We start from the raw sequence: 19,905 nt of genomic DNA on the forward strand, positions 1-19,905 counted from the left end.
ACTGCTGGTTCTGTAAGCTTCTTGGAAATTATGGGACTCACACATGCTTTTGCTATCAAAGCAACTTTGATTTATGCCACTGGAGTTTTCTGTCTTCAGTGATGAAATTAATTGATTTTAGATGGGAAAGTGATATGTTGCAGTCATTCTAAGAAACCTCTGTTGCTTTATGTGAGAGGTCATTATACTTTGTTTGAAAATGACACAAAAGCTTTGATAGTTTCATGGTACGATTTGACAAAGTTTCATAATGGACAACAGCCTAGGAACAAACAGATATCTGACCCAATAAAATCCAATTTTCAGCTGGTATATTTTCTAGATAAATTTTTTAGCTCATAATCACTCATCCCAGCATTCATGCATCCTTATACTCAATGTGCACTAGAAACTTGTTCAGTACTGATTTTGATGACATTATTCTAAGTTGCAGCAATTATGTTTTATTGATTTAATCACAACTTTTATGCTTCAATGAATAATTTTTGAGCCATTGATCTTTTTTTTTGATTTGGAGATATAATACAATTAGATAGCAATCCTGAAAAATTGCAAGTATAATGCAGGGAAGCAATAAATCATGAAGGAAAATTATGTAAAAATAGCACCCATTGCCTGCATGTTAGACAAGAGCCCCCTGCAGTCCTTGGAGTCCAGGGACAAGCTTTAGGAACACAATTATTAAGGGTATAACAGGATTTCTGTGAAAGTCACCAGGTTCAGATGTGTGAGATACGTGGGTTTAGAACTGTTTCTTGCTTTTTTTACCCTCTAAAACATAGCACTTAGGAGACCATTGGAGACTGCCAGAGGTTCGTGGAGCACCTTTTGAGAAATAATACTCTAAAGCCCAATCCTTATAAAGTCTAAATGGAGCCCGGCTTGAGGCAATTTCATCATAGTTGGTCCTTCTGAGTTCCCAAAGCTTCCAAACCCTAAAGGGTTTTGGACCCTGTGATGGATGGGGGAGATAGTTTTGGGACAGAAGGGGATACAGTTGACCATGTCACCTCAAGTCACATGGTTAACTGCCTCCCCTTCTGCTTTTCTAACTAAAATGTCCACGTGGCCCAGGCACCTCGGTCGTGGCAGCAGTGGGATCTCTCCAGGGCAGGGAATGGCCTGCTGTGTGTTGACTCCCGGGTGAGCACCGGGCACCACTTTGAGCGTTATGCTGAGATGGGTGGCATAATAATAAGAATGACCTTATTGGGGGCAGCACATCTCTGATAGAGGACTTCAAAGTGCTCTCCAATCACTAACCATAGGCAGACAATGTTCCATTCAACACATCCCAGGGTTTTTAAGAAACATCTGTGTATTGGTTCACAAGCTGAAGAGTTCAGAAGTTACACTGCGAGTAATGGGAAGCCACTGAAGATGGATGAGGATGAGAGCCTGGTTCAGAACTGTATTTTAGGAAGACCATCGATGGTTAGTGGATGAAGGGAGACTGGAGCCTGAGGCTATTGTCCATCTATTTCTAGGTAGAAATTCCAAGTCAAGTCCTCAGGACAGGCATGTCAGGGATCCTGTCCTGGGATTTCCAGTTGGAGCCTTGACAAGACCAATGGCCCTTCCCAGGCTAGGTGCTTTGTGCAAACACACTGCATCCTCCCAAAGAGAGAAAGCAGCCTGATGCCAGCCTCCCTCAGTTGGAATGTTCTTCCCCATCAGGCCTGACTTGGGTGAAACTAAGAAGGCCAGGGAACATCTCAGGGGAGAGCAGATCCAAAGGAGAGCAGGAGGTAGCTTCTTACTGGGCAACTTGGGGGTCTCCTGTCCCATTTTCTGGAGCAGGCTGTCCATTTGCTCCCTCCATCATTTCCTTGTACTGACGTTTGAAGAAGCCAACCTGTTGGGGATGAAGGAGAAGAAAATCAGGAAGTCCAGTGGAAGAGAGGAAAAGAGATGATGGGGAGGGGGAGCAAGCACCATTTCTGGAACCCCCCTATGTTCCAGCACTGCACTAGGAACTTTATATAAATTGTGTCATTTAGACTTTGCCACAGTTCTGTGAGCTGGGTAGAACCACCTTCAGAATGAGAAACCGAGACCGAGCATGGACCAAGCACATGCCAATGGTCAAGGAAAGAATCAGTGGTGGTGTCAACATCAAATCCAAGGCTGTGCTCTCATGTTCTAATTTGTGTTTAAGGGAAACATGTAAAGAGGTGGAGAAGAGTGAAAAAGAAATGGAGACAGATTAGAGGAGGCTTGAGAATCAGATAGAAAGACATGGGGTCAACTGGGGACTGGTTATGTCACAGGTGGGAAGCGATCTCTTACATGCAGTGACTTAGGAAGAATGTGTGCTTGACTCCATGGTGAGTCTTTCTCACACTGTAGAAAGTGTGGTACCAAATTCTCGTGGTGTCAGGAGTGGGATGAAAACACTCACCTTGTACAGTATGGCTGTGATGAGAGCCAGCAGCAGCAGTCCTCCCACAGAGCTGCCCACAATAATGGGGGTGGGGTTATAGACCTCATACTTCTCCAGCACCAGCTCCATCTGGAGTGGAGATGACTCCATCAGAAAGTATCAGGACTCTTGCTATCCCAGACTCCTCCCAGGTCCCCTTTAACTCCCTCCCCTTCTTCATCAGGCTCTGCTCCAAGAAGTGAGATACAGAAGGATTCATGGGCTAAGGGACAATTGTCCTGCCCAGGGACCTCCATCCTTCCTCTCTCCAGGCTTGCAAGCCCCCCACTCAGCATCACAGATTTAGCATCAGGAGCTCTCTGACCAGCCTGGTCACTGCCTACCACACGGTCACTACCTGGGCTCTCAAAAATGCCTCCTGTCCTGGAAGCTGGGAATACACGGATCTGTTGAATGTGATCTCAGCTACACTCACAACCAACACCTTCTTCTGCAGTGTCTGCAAAAGAGAAGGGGAAGGCTGGGAAATAGCTCTGGGGAGGGCTCGGGGTTAGAGAAACACCCTGGCTTGAGGTGGGCACAGACACATCAGGCCCCACCTGAGTCTGGGAGGGGACACACCTGGCTGACCCAGCCGAAGCTGAGATTGCCTTTCAGGATGAAGTCAAGTTCCTCCTGGACGCCGAAGGAGCGGATGTCACAGCGGAACCTCAGGCAGGCAGCAATAGAGCAGTCCTGGGGAAGAGAACCGGCATCAGGCCCGAGAAAGGTGGGTTTGAAGGTAGAAGACCGCATTCAACTATCTGATTTGAGGGGAGCAGCCACATCTGAGCTCAAGCAGGCTGTTCAGCAGACATCCATCTAATGTAACATGCATTCCTGAATTAAATTCCTCTGAAGTGTGGCTTCCAGTGGGGGACAGCCCAGAGCCCTCTCACCAGGACAGGCTTCTTCTGAAAGTGGGTCAGGAAGTCGGACTCTGTGGGCACTGTTCTCTCTGAAGGGCACTGAATCGATGGGTTCTAGGAAAAGACACAGGGAGAAAGCATGTGATGGGGTCATCAGGGATTCATGAGGACCGAGGAATCCAGGGAGAGGGCATTAGTGGAGGAGCCATACAGTCTTTGAGTACCTGAGGGTGGAGGACCTCCATATCCTTCCACACGGTCAACCGATTCAGCTCCACGGGCACTGAGAAGTCAATGCTGACAGGCAGGTCCCTCTGTCCCAGGTTGTTCACCTGCACGGAGGACAGTGAGGGCAAAGGTCATGTCGAGCCCCACATCCCTCCCGAACCTCTGGCTCCTGGGCCCCTGCCCCAGCCCACTCTCCTGAGTCACCGTCACGTGCCTGGTATCTGTGCTGAGCCCCGCTGCTTTCCTCCTCCTCGGAGGCCGAGAAGTTGAGGTACTTGGTGGACTGTTCATGGCTGAGGGGAGAGGAGGCGTGGGTGGATGGGAAGTTCTGTTAGGGCCTCCTAAGGAGGCTCTGGCTGGGAGCATGACAGGACAGGTTGTCAGAGGCCCCTGGGGTGGTCTGGAATGAGGTCTGTGGCTGATCTGGGGTAATGGGAGGGTTTAGGGAGCAGGGCTGGGCTTCAAGCTGCGTGCAAGGTTCTTGCAGAGGTTGCCCACATAGGAGACCGCCAAGGCGGCTGGGCTGGGGGTGCGGTGACAGGGACTGAGAGCTCTGACCCGGGGGGAGCGGGGGCCAGGGCCTGTCCTCTCTGCACCTGGGTTTTCCTTCCAGGCCTTCATGGACACGGAGGATGCCGGATGGGCAGGTAGGACACAGCAAGGTTTAGGGAGACTCAGGCGGATGCTGTTGACAAGTGTCTACTGGACCTGCCCCTTCTGGTCTCCCAGATGCCTTCCCTGGGGCCCTTCTCTCCTGTTTCCTCAGCTTTTCAAGCCCGCACCCTCGACAGTGAAAGTGCAGTGTCCTAACCACTGGACCGTCGGGGAATTCCCTCCTCAGCTTTTCTAGACCTGAGGTTTGGAGGTGAGGGTGGGCCCAACACAGACTCTTCCCTGGGTCTTAGTGTAACAACACCTTGAGGCTGCCTAGGCCCCTCTGGAGACCCAGTGGCCAGCCTGGCCCCTCGCTGGGTGGCTGCTCTCACTTCTGCCCCACCCCCCTGCCCCACTCTACTCTTTGCATACCTGCCCTTTACCTGTACCATTCAAATTCTAACTCCCACTCCGACTCCAAAGTCTCATCCCTCCTCTGTGAGGGGCTCAAACACCCCAGCCTTGTCCTGGGGGCCCCTCGGAGTGCCCCGACCCACAGAATCACAACTGTAGAATACAAGTGTGGAGTCACACACACCTAGGCATGGCATGTCCTGCTGGTGGGTCCCCTGCAAGCAGGTGTGATAACCCCGGAGCTCACACCAGCAAGCAAGCTCCGAGCTGAAGGCTGCCTGGGCTGCTGAGAGCCCCCAGTGTGCAGGTGTGAAGGAGAGAGTGAAACCCTGGGCAGAAGGAGGTAATCCAAGGAGGCCCGTGGGCAGAACTAGCAGGGGAAGGTACCCGGGCTAAGCCATGTGGGCCTGTTTCACACCACGAGTGTGTGGATCTCACAAAGGCAGGGGCTTATGTCTGGTGTTGACTACACATAATAGGGGCTCAATAAATCTTTGTTGAATGACAAATGAATTTATGGAAAGTAACCACAGCACTGTGCCTGGAACATAGTAGATGCTAGGAAGGTATTTGTTGAAGGAAGGTATCTGCTCAAGCTCTCAGCTTGACTCCTTAGTGTCAAACACCGTGTGTACCCCTCCTTGGGCAGCATTTAAGCCCTTTTCCTTTCATCCAGCTTTTCCCTGATCCCCAGTCTCTGCAGCCAGCAGGTCATTTCCCCCTGTCCTTCCCAAAGGAGACTGGGAAAAAGGGGAGGGGTGGTTCTAAAAGCCCTGCAGAGTGTAAATCTCTTCCTTGTGGTGAGGAATTGTCCTGCCCAGATGCCAAGGCTGAAGCGCAATGCCATGGACACTTCAATGTTTAGCTGAAGCCTCCCCTGCCAGGAGACCCTAGTGTCCCCTCGTCCCCTTGAAAACTCAGGTAGCCTCAGGAGACAGAACCACAGGGAGGCCCCTGATGAGATTCTTCCTTGAATCAGGATAACCTTGCTCCCCAAAAAGACTGTAAGAACCTTGAAAACAGGGTCACATCTCGTATGTCTTAGGGAACCCGGGACAATCTTGAGGCTTTTAAGAAAGGCTCCTGAGAACTGAAGCCTCTGTTAAATGTAGGATGTAGTGATAATAATATCACAATTACTATTATCGTCAATAACCCACAATGAGCACTCGATGACTGATTAGTAAGTGCTTCTAGCAGTGTCATCTACCGATTGAGAGGGTGGTGATAAAGCTTAAATATCACAGATGTTCAGCTGCTGCAGAGTGAGAGTTCCCCGAGCCCCACAGAGTGATGGAGGAGGAGCCCTTGGAGGTCGTGGCGTGGTACCTGCTGATCATGGTGTACACGGCGTACTTCACTGGGAGCTCCAGCCGGAAGGTGGTCTTGCTCATCTTGGGGGTGTTATTCTCACTGGAAAGGGAGGAGAATCCCAGCTGGCAAGTTCCCCAGAGGAGGAGGCTGAACGGGACGGAGCACTGCCCTGGGCCTGGCCCAACTCACCTGCTTACATTGGCTGCAAGAAGCAGCCGGCCTCCCAGCATGGCCGTGGGGGAGACGTCAAAGGTGGCCCTGAAGGTGATCTGAGGAAGAGGTAGGAATGGGGTGTGGGGGAGGTCACCGAGGAGTAGGACGGGGCGGGGGTAGGGGAGTAGGCGGGGCAGAAGCAAGGCTCACCTGGGCGCCCTCACGGAAGATTAAGTGGTTGATGCTACAGCTGGTGCTGAGGGTGCCCTGGCTCCCGGTGGGGGCACTGTCACAGTTCAGGCGCGGGGCACGTGACTGCAGCTGGTTCTAAGGAAGCACAGATGAACCAAGGCCGGTGAGCATTTGCTAGTGTTCCAACGAGACTCCATAAACTACTGACAGTTTCCTGAATCTACCTTAAGGTTATGTTTCTTTAAAAAAAAATCTTTAAACACTATCTGGTCAAACTTCTTCCTAATGTAGAAATCCCAGATTTATTAGCATTTCTTCCTTTTTTTTTAATAACTTTTATTGGAGTATAATTGCTTTTCTTCCTTTTTATTTATGGTTCTTTTTAAAAGGTTGTACTATGAAAATTTCAAATATACTCAAAAGTGGAGAGACTAGGTAAATCTACCCAAAGTCCCCATCACGCAGCTTAAATTATCAACATTTTTCTACTCTTGTTTTATTCAGCTGTTCTCCACTCTTTTTTCTCTTTTCCTGATTAATTTAAAGCACATTCCTAACATCACATACTTTCATCTTGAAAGACTTCAGCGTGTATCACCAACAGACAAGGGTATTTTTTAACATAAGACAAGACTCAACAAATCATACTCAACAAAATCTGATCCCTAAGATCAGCTAATATCCAGGCCACGTTCTGTCTTCCTAGATGGTCTCCAAAAATGTTACATTACAGTTCATTTTTAAACGCAATATCCAACAAAGGTCCACGCATGGCATCTGGTTGATGTGTCTAGAAGTACCTCCAGCGATAGGGTGTTCACCCCACACACAGCTGGAGTTTGCCGCTCCTAGTGTATTTCTTCATGCATTGATCAAAATATGCTCCCATTGGGAAGACTAGCCTAAGAGAGACATGGGAGACCAACCAAACATTATGTGCAGACCTAGTTAAGATGTTGGTTCAAATAAACCAGTTAAAAAATATTTTTGAGAGAATTAAGGAAATTTGATTATGGTCTAAATACCAAGGAATCATTCATTTCATTGGGTGTGATAATGGCTATGGGGTCACGTAAGATGTCCCTACTGTCCATAACAGTGAAATAGGAAGGTGTGTGATGACAGGATGTCTGGGATTGGTTTTAAAATATTTGAGTAAAGGGAAAAAAAAACAGGTGACATAGATGTGGTGAAATGTTGATCATTGTTGAATCTGGGCAATAATTTTGGGGGAGGTTTGTTGAACTACTCTCTTCTTTTGTAAATGTTTAACATAATTTTTCATAATAAAATTTTTGTTAAAAATCTGTTTCTCTTTGACTCCCTGTGGTCCTAGTTCTGTCCTCTAGAACAGGGATTGCCATATGACAGTCCAGCACCAACTTTTATAAATAAAGTTATATTGGCACACAGCCATGCTCATTCATACACATATTGTCAATGGCTGCTTTCACCTTACATCAGCAGAACTGAGAAGATGTGAAGACATTCTGTGGCCCACAAAGCTGAAATATTTACTATCTAGCCCTTTATAGATAAAGTATGCCAAGCTCTGATCTAGAGTAACCAATAAATCCAACTCCTTCCTCTACAGAGCAGTATTTTATTTTATTTTACTTACTTTTTATTTAATTTTATTTTATATTTTCCACGCTGCACAGCTTGAGGGATCTTAGTTTCCCAACCAGGGATTGAACCCGGGCCACGGCAGTGAGAGCACCGAGTCCTAACCACTGGACCACCAGGGAATTCCCCAGAACAGTGTTTTAAAGTATTTGAAGGCCGAATCATCAAAAAATCTGCAAACAATAAATGCTGGAGAGGGTGTGGAGAAAAGGGAACCCTCTTGAACTGCTGGTGGGAATGTAAATTGATACAGCCACTATGGAGAACAGTATGGAGGTTCCTTAAAAACTAAAAATAGAACTACCATATGACCCAGCAATCCCACTACTGGGCATATACCCTGAGAAAACCATAATTCAAAAAGAGTCATGTACCACAATGTTCATTGCAGCTCTATTTACGATAGCCAGGACATGGATGCAACCTAAGTGTCCATCAACAGATGAATGGATAAAGAAGATGTGGCACGTATATACAATGGAATATTACTCAGCCATAAAAAGAAACAAAACTGAGTTATTTGCAGTGAGGTGGATGGACGTAGAGTCTGTCATACAGACTGAAGTAAGTCAGAAAGAGAAAAACAAATACTGTGTGCTAACACATATATATGGAATCTAAAAAAACAAAAAATGGTTATGAAGAACCTAGAGGCAGGACAGGAATAAAGACACAGATGTCGAAAATGGACTTGAGGACACAGAGAGGGGGAAGGGTAGGCTGGGACAAAGTGAGAGAGTGGCATGGACTTACATATATGTTACAAATTTTAAAATAGATAGCTAGTGGGAAGAAGCCACATAGCACAGGGAGATCAGCTCGGTGCTTTGTGACCACCTAGAGGGGTGGGATAGGGAGCGTGGGAGGAAGACTCAAGAGGGAGGAGATATGGGGATATATTTATATGTATAACTGATTCACTTTGTTATAAAGCAGAAACTAACACACCATTGTAAAGCAATTATACTCCAATAAAAATGTTAAAAAAAATAAAATAAAGTATTTGAAGGCCAAGGTATGTTTTCCTTTAAAAGAGGAATATTGATAGGATGTGGACTACAAAGAAATGTAAAGCAGGGTCCTTGCTCTCTTCACATTAGCAGGCTCCTGGGAACTCATTCCTGACGGTCATTCTTAAAATGCAAGCCCAGAGTTGAACACAGAATGAGCCAATGCATGCCCCAGCCAACACAACCACATCCACCCAACCATGATCAGCCCAGCCCTCTTGGTTTACAAGAGGCTGTTAAACAATGGAAGCCCTGCCTGAGCCTTGAACCCAGCACAGGAGTCTCTGCTGATCCCCTGCCATCAGCCTTTCCTTCCCCAGAGAGGACAATACCTGCCCCCCTGCCACACGTCGATAAGATAGCCCCGGTGGGTAGAAGAAGGTGATTGTGGTTCCATAGGAGTCCTCTCCATCATTCCACACTCTCACTTCCAAGTTCAGCTCCAGGTTACTCCCCACAATCAGGGTCTTCAAGCTGGGTGTTGGGGTAGAGGGGAGGAGGTGATTCTGTGACTGAGGCTGGAAATGGTGTGGGGATGAAACACAGAGTAGGAAAGCGGGGGAGAGATGGGGACAGGATGTCTGGGTCCAGAGCACTGGGTAGAGATGTTAGGGAGAGCCAGGGGCAGGAGTTCCGGGTTCCAGGAAGGGGGATGGGGGACCAGGGGAGGTCTGAGGGGCTGGACGCTCACCCTGAGACCCCAAAGGAGATGCCGAGGTCGTCCTGGCAGACGTGATCGGCACCACAGTTCTTCTCAAAGGGGAGCTGAGAGTGAAGGGAAAGCACGGTTTTCCCCAAGATCTGGAGTCCACACCCTCCACCCGCTCTGGAAGAGCCCAGCACCAGGACTCACAGAGGTCATGAAGTATCTCTGGGCATCCACTGCCAGCATAGGCTGGAGGTTTCCAAAGCCAGAGACAGGCTTGCCCACTAGGGAGAAGTTGAGACGCAAGATGATGGGGGTCACCGGGTCCTCCACACAGGCCTGGCGAACGGACATTGGAGGGAGCAGTTGGCTAAGAAATGCACCATCGCAGCCACTAGCTGGGTCCCGTCTCCTCATCCGTAAAGTGGAGTAACAGTGGTACCTACCCACCCCCCATAAATGCTCATCCACAGGATTCTGCGTGCAGAACCTCTGCTGTGGTTGTCCTTGGTCTTGAGCACCCTTCCCGCAGCCTCCCAGAAGCTCACTTACTCTACTCAGGGTCTCCCCAGACTGCTCCCGGTGACCCCCCAACACCCTCTCTGTCCTCTCCCCAGCTTTATCTCTCTTCATAGCCTGCATCACCACCTGACATCTATTACTTAGGAATCTGGTCACTTTTGATCTTCTCCCAGAGCTCCCCCTGGGCATGATTGCTTTGTCCACTGCGGGGTCCCTGGTGACAAGGACAGGGCCTGTCTCAGAGGAGGAGCTGGATAAAGGAATCCCATCCCCATCGCCCCATGGCTGTCTGAAGCAGCCGTACTCTTTTTCCTGAAATCCAGCCGTGTAGCCTCTGGCAGATGAAGCCAACCTCATCCATCCATTCACTCACTCACTCCACCAACATGTGTCAAGTACCTCAAGTACCTCCTGCATTCCATGTGCCATGCTGGGGCGGAGCGAGGACCAGAACACACCCGTTCTTTCCCTGCCCAGTCCCCTGACAGCCTCAGAATGGCCTCTATTCCCAGGACTCTGAGGCCCCCTCACCGGCAGGAGCAACCTCACGGGCTCACAGTGCTGTGTCAGCCCCAGGTCTCGAACACGAGTCAGATTCCGAGTCCCTGTCTCCTCGAAGACAGCACGAGGACTCAGGCGGCCAGGGTCAAGGGTTAGGTCAAAGGTCACAACGCTTTGGAGGTTAGCTGTAGGAGAAAGCGGGGAATAGAAAAGGCTGAGAGAGTGAGGAACTTCCCAGCTGGGCAAGGGGCAAGGTAGGAGACAGGAGTCCTGGGCTTGGAGACTCCCAGGGTCAGGGCATCCTGGGTCAGAGGGGAAATAACTCACCCAGCCGGTTCTTGGGACTTTGAGAAACACGAAGGCAGACGACGGCCTCACCCAGAGACTGGGCGAAGGCCAGCTGCTGGTGGCATTCATACACAGACCTGGTGATCTCTGGAGGTGTGATGTGGAGGTTTGCCCACACCCTAAGCACAGGTCTGGTCCTGCGGGCAGAACACTGAGCTGAGGACAGGCCCTTGGTCCTGGGAGGACAATCTGGGAGGGCAGGTAGGGAGGCTGGTGTCCTAGGCAGACCCAGGACCACCAGGGGAGTGTCTGGGGAAGGCTCTTCTCACCTGAGCAGCAGCGCGTGCCCCCAGGCCCCCACAGCCAAGTCCACCAGTCCATCCATGGTGAGGTCCTGCCCCCCGCTCAGCGACTGCCCAAAATACTGGAGGCTCGGGGAGAACTGGGCGCCTGTGACCCGCTGGCCAGAGAGGGAGAGGCAAGTCAGGTTGGGGGTGATGGAAACAAGTTGGACAGAAGAACGAGAGGAGCAGGGAGCTGGGGGTATGGGAGACAGAACGAAGGGGTGAGCAGTAAAAAGACATCTCCAAGAAGTGCCTAAAGAGAGGCGGGGATGGGAAAGTGGTGACTGGAGACAAGGGAAGATTCCTAGGACAGAAATGAAGAAGTGGAGATGGAAAGACTGGCCCGGTGACCTGAGTTTTGTTCACTCACTCAGCTAGTTAGTCTTGGGTTCTGACTTTGGCTCCTTCACTTATGAGCCATGGGACCTTAGGCCAGGAGTCAGTCTTTCTGTGCCTGTTTCCTCAACCCTCAGCTGGGATAGTAACACCTCAGAGAATTGAATGAATTAATTCATGGAGTTCTTAGAACCACACCTGACGTATGGTCACTAGTCAGTAACTTACTATTATGAGTATCAGGGCTCCAGCCCTACCTCCCACATTGCAGATGGTGCCAAGGCCATAGGGCCTTTAAGAGGCCAATTCCAGACTTGAAATCAGACTCTGTGACCTCATGCCCAAGACCCCTTTTTGCTCTCCGTAGCCACCCTGTCTCTTCAGAAGACAAGGTGGGACCAGGTCGGGATGGGGAGGGGCTGTGCCCATGTGCAGATTCCACGCTCCTGGACCATCCGCCCTGTGGGTCCCTCCCCTTTTATTTCCATGGCTCCTGTAACGACCAGTCCCTTTAAGAATATGCCCTTTAAATCTCTGGGCACTGACGGGACTGGCAGACATTGAGAGTAGTAATAATAAAATGAATGAGAAATTTACCAATTACCAAGGAAGAGGGGGTAGAAATAGTACAAACACAGCCAGACAGCCTTGTGTGCAGGAGAACTGACCTCACCACCATGTCATACCCATGTCCCTCCTCTACACCCCAGCCCCTGACAACCACTAATCTCCTTTCTGTCTTTATGAATTTACCTATTCTGGACATTTCATGTAAATAGAATCATACAATATGTGGTCCTTTGCGGCTGGCTTCTTTCATTTAGCATAATGTTTTCAAGGTTCATCCACGCTGTAGCATGTGTCAGTGTTTCGTTCCTTTCATGGCTGAATAATATTCCATTGTATGGGTATACCACATTTTATTTATCTGTTCCATCAGTTGATGGGCATTTGGGTCATTTCCACCTTTTGGTTATTATAAATAATGCTAATATAAACAATCACGTATAACTTTTTTGGTGTGGTCATGTTTTTAATTCTCTTGGGTGGAACTGCCAGGTCATACAGTAACTCTGTGTTTAACCTTTTGAGGAGCTGTTTTCCAAAGCAGATGCATCATTTTACATTCCCACCAGCAGTGGATGAGAGTGCCGGATATTCCACACCCTCACCAACGCTTGTCATCTGTCTGTCTGATTCTAGCCATCCTAGTGGATGTGAAGTGGTTTTGATTTCCTGACAACTGGTAACTAATGATGTTGAATATCTTTTCATGTGCGTATTCGTCCTTTGTATATCATCTTTGAAGAAAAGTCTTTTCAGATCCTTTCCTTATTTTTTAATTGGGGCTTCCTTAACTTTTGCCAGGGGAAGTAGCTCTCCCTTCTCAGAGAACCCTGCCCCCTTGGGTGAAAGGCTCCTGCCTGTGGGCATTTGGCAGGATTACTGATGGCAGGAGAGAATAAAGTCATGGCGTCCAGGGAGATGAAGGGGTGAGTGGACAGGCAGACTGTGGCCACCAGAACTAAACTGACTGGCAAAGGGGGGCTCCAAGAGATGGAGCATTGGGTTAGAGTCAGGAGGTTGGAACCTCCCTCATCATCATTCTTGATCCACTATAAACCTTGGACAAGTCCAGGCACTTATCTTCTCCATGCCCCAGATTTCATCTCTAAAATGCGTTTGCTAATGCCTGGCCTATGTACAGTGTAAAACTGCTGGGGGACTAAAAGGCTTGGGTGGAGAACCCACTCAAGTATCAAGTCACCATGCAAAGCAGGGAATGGATCAATGTTTCCATTTCTCAAATTCCACAGATTTTTCTTACTGTCTACTAGGTGCTCAGTGCTGGATAAAAGAGATAAGATAAGGGAAAAAAGAATTTTCCAGGCAGCAGTGTCAAAGACAGGGAAAAGCCTGGAGGAGGTTGCTGTGGCAACAGCAACAGTGACCGGGCCTCACCTGGCTGTGGGCGGGGCTGATGCCCAGTCCCGAGGTTCCGTGAAACAGGTAGACAGCACCCCGGTTCTCCTGCTCTCCCGGGGCCCCGATGGCCACGTCCGTCAGCCTGTCCCCGTTCACATCCCCCAGCACCGTCAGAGCTGCCCCAAAGCGGCCCCAGGGGTGGCCTGGCTCCCCTCGCAGGACAGCACCACACTGCCACTTAGCCCTCTGCAGAACACAAACAGTGTCAGGTCCCACCCCAGGCGACCCCTCCACACCCAGACCCCACCCAGCCCGGGTCTCATCAGCCACTCACCCCCCGGGGAAAGGGGCACACGGACACCTGCCCGCCCCGGCTCTGCTCATAGTAATGGGGGGCCCCGATGAGGACCAGGTCGGAGCTGCCATCTCTGTCCACGTCCACGGAGCTGAGGGAGGCCCCGAAGTAGGAGCCGATCTGGAGGGCAGAGCGTGGAGTCATCCTGCCTACCCCTGCACCTGCGCTGGGCCAGGTCCCGCCTCTCCCCGGATACCGGCCCCTCCCTGCTGGGTCCCGCACTCCCTTCATCTCCCTCTCTGCCCCTGGAGACCCTCCTCCACACCCAACCTGGGTCCCTGTGACTTCAGCCTTCAGCCTCCATTGCCCGGACACCTGCGTGAAGATGACAACCTTCCCGGTGTGCTGATGGCGGGGGGCCCCCAGGACCAGGCTGTGTACCCCCTTCCAAACGGCCAGCTCTGTGGAGTAACCTGAGGGGACCAGGCCTCAGCACAGAGGCTTCCACTCCCCACCCCCGGGCCCCTGCCCTTCCCAGGCAGCCCGTCTCCCGCCCGGCCCTCCGACCACAGCCTTGCCTCACCCAGGTAAGAGTCACTCATGTCCGCGTGCTCCTGAGACACGTGGATGAAGGTGGGGCTCCTATTTTCGGGGTACAGGAAGGCACCTCCAGACCAGCTGAAGCTCCCCACAGCCCCCAGAACTGGTCCATCCTGGGAGGAAAGGATTCCAGAGCAGGTGGGAAGAAGAAGACAGCCTATTCCAAAACAGTGCCTGCCGACGGTTCCACCCACTCGCCTGATACTCACTCTTGCCTTCCCTCCTCCCATCCCTGCCTCACCCTACATCAGTGGCCTGAAAGGGGCCCCACTCACAGGCATGAGCACAGCACTGAAGCCCTCCTGGGACATCTCCAGTTCGAAGGAACTGCTGCTTACAGTCTGCGTACCTGGGGGAAAGCATGACACCTAGGATTCATGGGGAAAGACAGGCTTTGCCAGGTTCAGGAAGGATCTCAGCTTTAAGAGGATCTCATGTGGAGACTAATACCCAAAGGGAAAGACTGGCCCATGACACAGGAGTCCAGGTTCTAGAAGGAAAAACATTTATGGGTGAGGGCTTCTTCAGTGAGTAGTTCCATCTCTGACTTACCCTCAATGGCAAAGATCTTCTCTTTCAGTTGGTTTTGAATGTCTCTCAAAGCATCAAAGTTCTCCACTTTAAATATGTGTTCATGGGAGGGCTTCGATGCGATGTCCTTTAATTCTTGCCAGGAATGTATATTTTGAAAAGCCGATCCCACCTGTCCCCAGCAAAGACCAATTCAGTGAAAATAATCATAACTATAATATGCCTGCTGGGTGCTGGGATCTTCCAATATAACCCTGCAAGGTTAATATTATTACACCCAGTGTACAGGCAAGAAAAATGAGGCCCAGACAGCCTCATCAAGGAGCTTAGGGAAAGGATGAGGATACCCCAGGCTGAAACAGAGTTTTCATCCTGAAGTAGAAGCTGAGAGAGCTGGGGTTTCTGCCCTTGAAAGGGAAGGTGGCTTAAGAGGCCGCGAGGGGAGGAAGCAGTGGGAGGGCATCCCCACATCCTACCCCGATTGCATAGCGGATGATGCCAGCAGCCTCAGCACTGGGAATGACGTCCTTGTAATCCAGAGGGTCACGTTGTTTCTGCCCATCGGTGATGACGATGAGGATTTTGGAGGCATCTTTTCGGGCCCCATATAAGGCACTGAACAGCTGTTCTCTGTCAGAGAAGATGAGGGTCCAGAGGCCAGTGAACAGAGCTGCTGCTCAGCCTCTGATGCCTTTGTGAGAACAAGGAGATTCTGCTTCCTCTGTGATGCCCCCATCCCACCCAGAGGCCCCCGGCTTGGTGAGGAGACCACAGACTGAACTCCAGTACCCATCTCTCCCTTCCTCTTGGAGACAGATGCGGCCCAAAGGAAGACCCAGATGCTTTGGGGGAAGACCTGGGAGGAGCCAGGACTCACGTGACCATCCTGATGGCTGTGGCCGTGTGCGTGTACCCATTCAGCTTCCGTACGGAGTTCAGCAGGCTTAGTGGGTTTGAGCTGGTTGCGAAAGTTTTGAAATTGAAGTGCACATGGAACTTGTCGGAGAACTGCACCAGGGAGAACTGGGGGAACCACACAGGGCTGGGGGCTGGGCCAAGGCACCAGGACCCTGGGGTTCCTCCCACAAGCTTCCCCTGGGGAGGGGAGGGCGAGGGGGCGGCTGCACCCTTTCCTTCCCTCCCCTGAGAGCACACCTGGGAGCTGGGACTCTGGAACTGGCTCATCATAGCCTTCACGAAGTTCAGCATTTTGGCAAAATTGGTGGAGGAGATGCTGCCTGAACCATCGATCAGGAAGGCAATGTCCTGCTCCTGCCTCGGGCACTCTGGAGAAGGAGGTGGCACCAGTCCCCCGAGGGACACTCCCAAAGCCCAGGCCTCCTGGCCACGAGAACCCACCCTCCCAGGGGCTGCCCTAATTCCTGCCTAGAGCAGGGCCCTTTGGTCTCCTGAAGTCTCTGAAGAGGACATGTCTGCGATTCAGCTGCTCACACCTGGTTGATAAAAAAGTAACAATTCCTCCAATCCAGATGGTGAAAGGCTGGGGGCCCCTCCTTCCTCCTCGGCTGTCTGTGCCCCGCGCCCTGACCCTACCCCACCTTCTCCCCCAACATGGCCCCCATCCAGCACTGAAAGGACCTTGCTCCAGCCCCTGGCCCGGTACATCCCCAGTTGGTCAGCACCAAACTGTACTTTTGCTAAACATTTTTAATGTCATCCCTGGCAACAGCGGCACACTGGTCCTATGCTGTCCTCAGCTTCCATCTGGACCCCACTCTCCTCAGAGAGGAATCTGTCCTCAGAAGCGGAAGCTCTCCTGGCCCGGCTTGCTCAGGGAGATTCCTATCTAGCTCCCAGCTGCCCCCTTCTGCCTCCAAGGCTTCCCATCAGAGAGAGGGGTGTCCTGATGGTAGCCCAGGCCCCTGTGGATGAATCTAGAACCTAGGAGGTGCTGGGAGGGGCACCCCATTCAGGCCCCCAGATGTCAGTCTCCCCAACGGCCTGAGTGTGAATGTGAAACCAGGGAGGGGCCTCGGCCTGCCCCGGGGTGGGGGGTCTGAAAAGCTCACTGTTCCACCTCTTCATCCCCCTTCCCTGTCAGCACCAGGGAAGCTGGGCCCTGTGCTTCAACGTGCACACACACACACACACACACACACACACACACATACATACATAACACAACACACACATATACATGTATACATACATCACACACTCATACACACACACATACATAACACAACACACACATACACATGTATACATACATCACACGCTCATACACACACACATACATAACACAACACACACATACACATGTATACATACATCACACGCTCATACACACACACATACACACTGCTCAGACTGCCGGCACCCACACCACCCCTTCCCAGCCTGCTGCATGAGCGAATCTGTGCTGCAGGGTGCATTGTGTGAACATAAATGCCCTTCACTCTAAAAATTCTTGCAGCTGGCATTAACTGAGCCCTCACCACATGCCAGGCACTGTGCCAAACCCTGGCCGAGGACCATTGTGTGTTACTCTCAGTGTTGGGTGTGATATTATCCCACAGGCAGATGAAGAAACTGAAGCTCAGAGAGGGAAAGGTCCTAGGAAAGGTCCTGCGGCGGGACAGTGATGGGGCAGGTGTAAAAGCAGGCGGTGACCCCTCCAGCCCATGTTTGGAATCACAATACCATCCAGTAAATTTTTTTTCTGGATCCCTCTTTTTTATCCACTTTGGGGTGTCTCTGACTCCACTGCAAACCAGAGTCAGAGGTGTATAGGTACCTTGAAGGACTCAGTGGCCCCAAATACTCACCCTGCACGGCAGCCGGGATCCTCTGGGCCTGCCAGGATGGGGAGACCAGCAGGAAGCAAAACCCGGTCAAGTGCATGTTCTCCCTGCATGCATGGTGCACGGTGGGGCCACAGGCCTGTGGACAGAGGGGCCTGGTGGGAGGGGTTGCCTCTGCTTCTGTCCCACCCTCCCATCCCAGCACCTTCCCCCTTCACGAGACCCCCAGCACCAGCAGCCCCAGGTCCCCACTCTTTCCCTCAGATGCTCCCGTGACCCAGGGCAACTCACCAGCAGCCGAAATGGGCTGGTGGTGGCCACCATGGACAGGCCCAGGGACATGTTCACAGCCTCTGGAGGCACTGAAGGTACAGATGTGTGCGTGGTCACCCTCAGGACAGAGGAGGCAGGGAGCATCTCCTATCTGGGAGATTAGGGGTTCTGACAGGTGAAGGGGGCTCTCAGGTCTTGATGGAGGTATGGGGGTACAGGGGTGCGTTGGGAAGGGAGACTCTGGGTGGGTCAGGAAGCCTGTCTGAGGGTAAGGGTCTGCAGACAGAGCTGAAGCCAGGAAGTGGGTCTCCTGTGCTCTCCACAGGCCCCCAGAGCACGGGAGCCTGGACCTGGGTCTCAGCCGGGAGCAGTGACTCACCCGGAAGGAGGATGGGTTCACACTTGCCCGTGCTGTAGTCGCACTGGTAAAGGCCGCCCGTTTGATTGGAAGCCTTTATCTCCTGGGGGGCTCCAACCACCAGCCTAGGGGGAGAAAAGAACACGGCAGCTAAGAGTGTGGATGCCAGAGCCAGACTGCCACTTGACCAGTTTGTTTCCCCTCTCTGAGCCTCAGTTTCCTCATCTGTAAAGTGGAGATTAACAACAATTTAAATTCCGCATGGGAGAGATTTTTGTCTCTTTTATGCTCTGGTGTATGCCTGGCTCCTGAGACATTTAGTAATAGATGCTCAATAAACATTTGTTGAGTGATGGATTCCTACGTCATAAGGTTGCTGTGAGGACGAAATCAGTGCCCACAAAAGGGTGCCTGGCACTTTGTAACTGCTTGAGAGATAAATAAAGTTAGCTGGGGTCCTCGAGATGGCAAGACGGCCCTTCTTTCAGTCCAGCTCTTCAAAGCCTTGGCGGGAATTGCCATGGCAGACAGAGGAGAGTTTGTGAATAAAGAGAGGGATGTGGGGAGGGACAGGGGAAGAGTAGATGCGAGCCAAAGGCCAGACACCACACAGTCCTCACCAGTTGGCATACTGGACCACGCTGTATCCAAACCCAGCACTGTCCACATGGAAGGTTGTTGGCTGGTCTATGTCCAAGTTGAAGCAGAAAGAGGAAGCCAGGGCTGGGGAGGAGGGTGAGGAGACACACTTTGGTGAAGGGTCTCCCTTCTGCTCCATCTCCCTGACCCCCAGCCCCCTGCCCCACTGTCCCCTCCAGGTGCAATGCCCCAGCATCTCCTGGTCTCCTGGACCCCCAGGCTCAGCTCTGCTTCTCTCCTTCAGATGGTCCAGAGATAGCTGTTCACCCACTGGTCTGCTAGCAAGTTTCAGTTCTTCATTTCCACAGAGCAACGCCCAAGCTCTAAAGATGCTCCTTTCCCACCCCTCCCCCTGGGCTCCTATGAGGAAAAATCCAGGAAAACTTGGGGCCAAATGGATGCAGTGGACAGAGTATAAGATTGACTCGTTCTGCCTACTTGAAAAACGTTTGGATTGCCCAGGGAACTGGCCTCTCTTCCAGAATCTCTTGAACTTCCCTAAAATGAGTTCAGTATCCTCTCGATCTCCACAAACTCCAGATCCCAAACCCGCTATAACTCCAGCTCTCCCCCTACCTGGACCCCCATCCCCTCCTCCCCCTTCGTCGTGACTCTCAGCTTACCCATCGACAGGAGGAGGAAAATCCTGGTCCTGGTCATGACTGGAAGGTCAGACATGGGCATCGGAGCATCTGAGCCACCAGGGAAACAGCTGGGCCAAGGTGCCAAGAAAGCAAGTAAACAGAGAGGGACACAGGAGGCTGCAGATAGGGAGGGAAGTTGTCAGCATGACTCAGAGGTGGAGGGTGGAGAATGCAACTAAAATAGGAAAAGAAAGGGGCCAGGCAGCCCACACACTCTGCGTCCAGAGATGATATGACTTGCTTCTCTTAGTCTCCCCACCCTAGGCTCGGGTGCATGCAAATCTCCTGCCCTGCCCTACCTCTCCAGGTTCCCTCGTCGTACTGGCAAAAGTTTCCCCTTGACCTTGAAACTTCAGTTAACCTGGGGAGGGGAAGGGGTAGATGCCAAGGTGGGGTCAGGGCCCTAAGAGAAACT

General features: G+C 51.3%; 1 protein-coding gene across 2 annotated transcripts; it reads right to left on the bottom strand.

The window, feature by feature from the left end:
- Positions 1–475: 475 nt before the first annotated feature.
- On the bottom strand, positions 476–19,620 carry ITGAX (integrin subunit alpha X). 2 transcript variants are annotated; one of them, XM_030871814.2, is made up of 30 exons: positions 19,470–19,620; positions 18,828–18,930; positions 18,229–18,332; positions 17,868–17,938; positions 17,601–17,715; positions 15,967–16,097; positions 15,689–15,834; positions 15,288–15,441; positions 14,833–14,983; positions 14,556–14,629; positions 14,264–14,393; positions 14,011–14,153; positions 13,720–13,860; positions 13,422–13,631; positions 11,109–11,239; positions 10,819–10,976; positions 10,522–10,676; positions 9,676–9,807; positions 9,514–9,587; positions 9,155–9,296; positions 6,205–6,321; positions 6,031–6,110; positions 5,857–5,940; positions 3,734–3,812; positions 3,516–3,623; positions 3,322–3,405; positions 3,005–3,118; positions 2,781–2,882; positions 2,402–2,512; positions 476–1,855 (listed from the first exon to the last, which is right to left on the bottom strand). In XM_030871814.2, the coding sequence occupies exons 1-30, from the start codon at positions 19,528–19,530 to the stop codon at positions 1,757–1,759; spliced, it is 3,504 nt and encodes a 1,167-aa protein (XP_030727674.2). In that variant the 5' UTR covers positions 19,531–19,620; the 3' UTR covers positions 476–1,756. The 2 variants fall into 2 exon arrangements, with proteins under 2 accessions (XP_030727674.2, XP_060141462.1); XM_060285479.1 differs by lacking the exon at positions 13,720–13,860.
- Between the last annotated feature and the right edge of the window lie 285 nt (positions 19,621–19,905).

Source organism: Globicephala melas, chromosome 15 (assembly GCF_963455315.2).
Source record: "Globicephala melas chromosome 15, mGloMel1.2, whole genome shotgun sequence".
NCBI lineage: Eukaryota > Metazoa > Chordata > Mammalia > Artiodactyla > Delphinidae > Globicephala > Globicephala melas.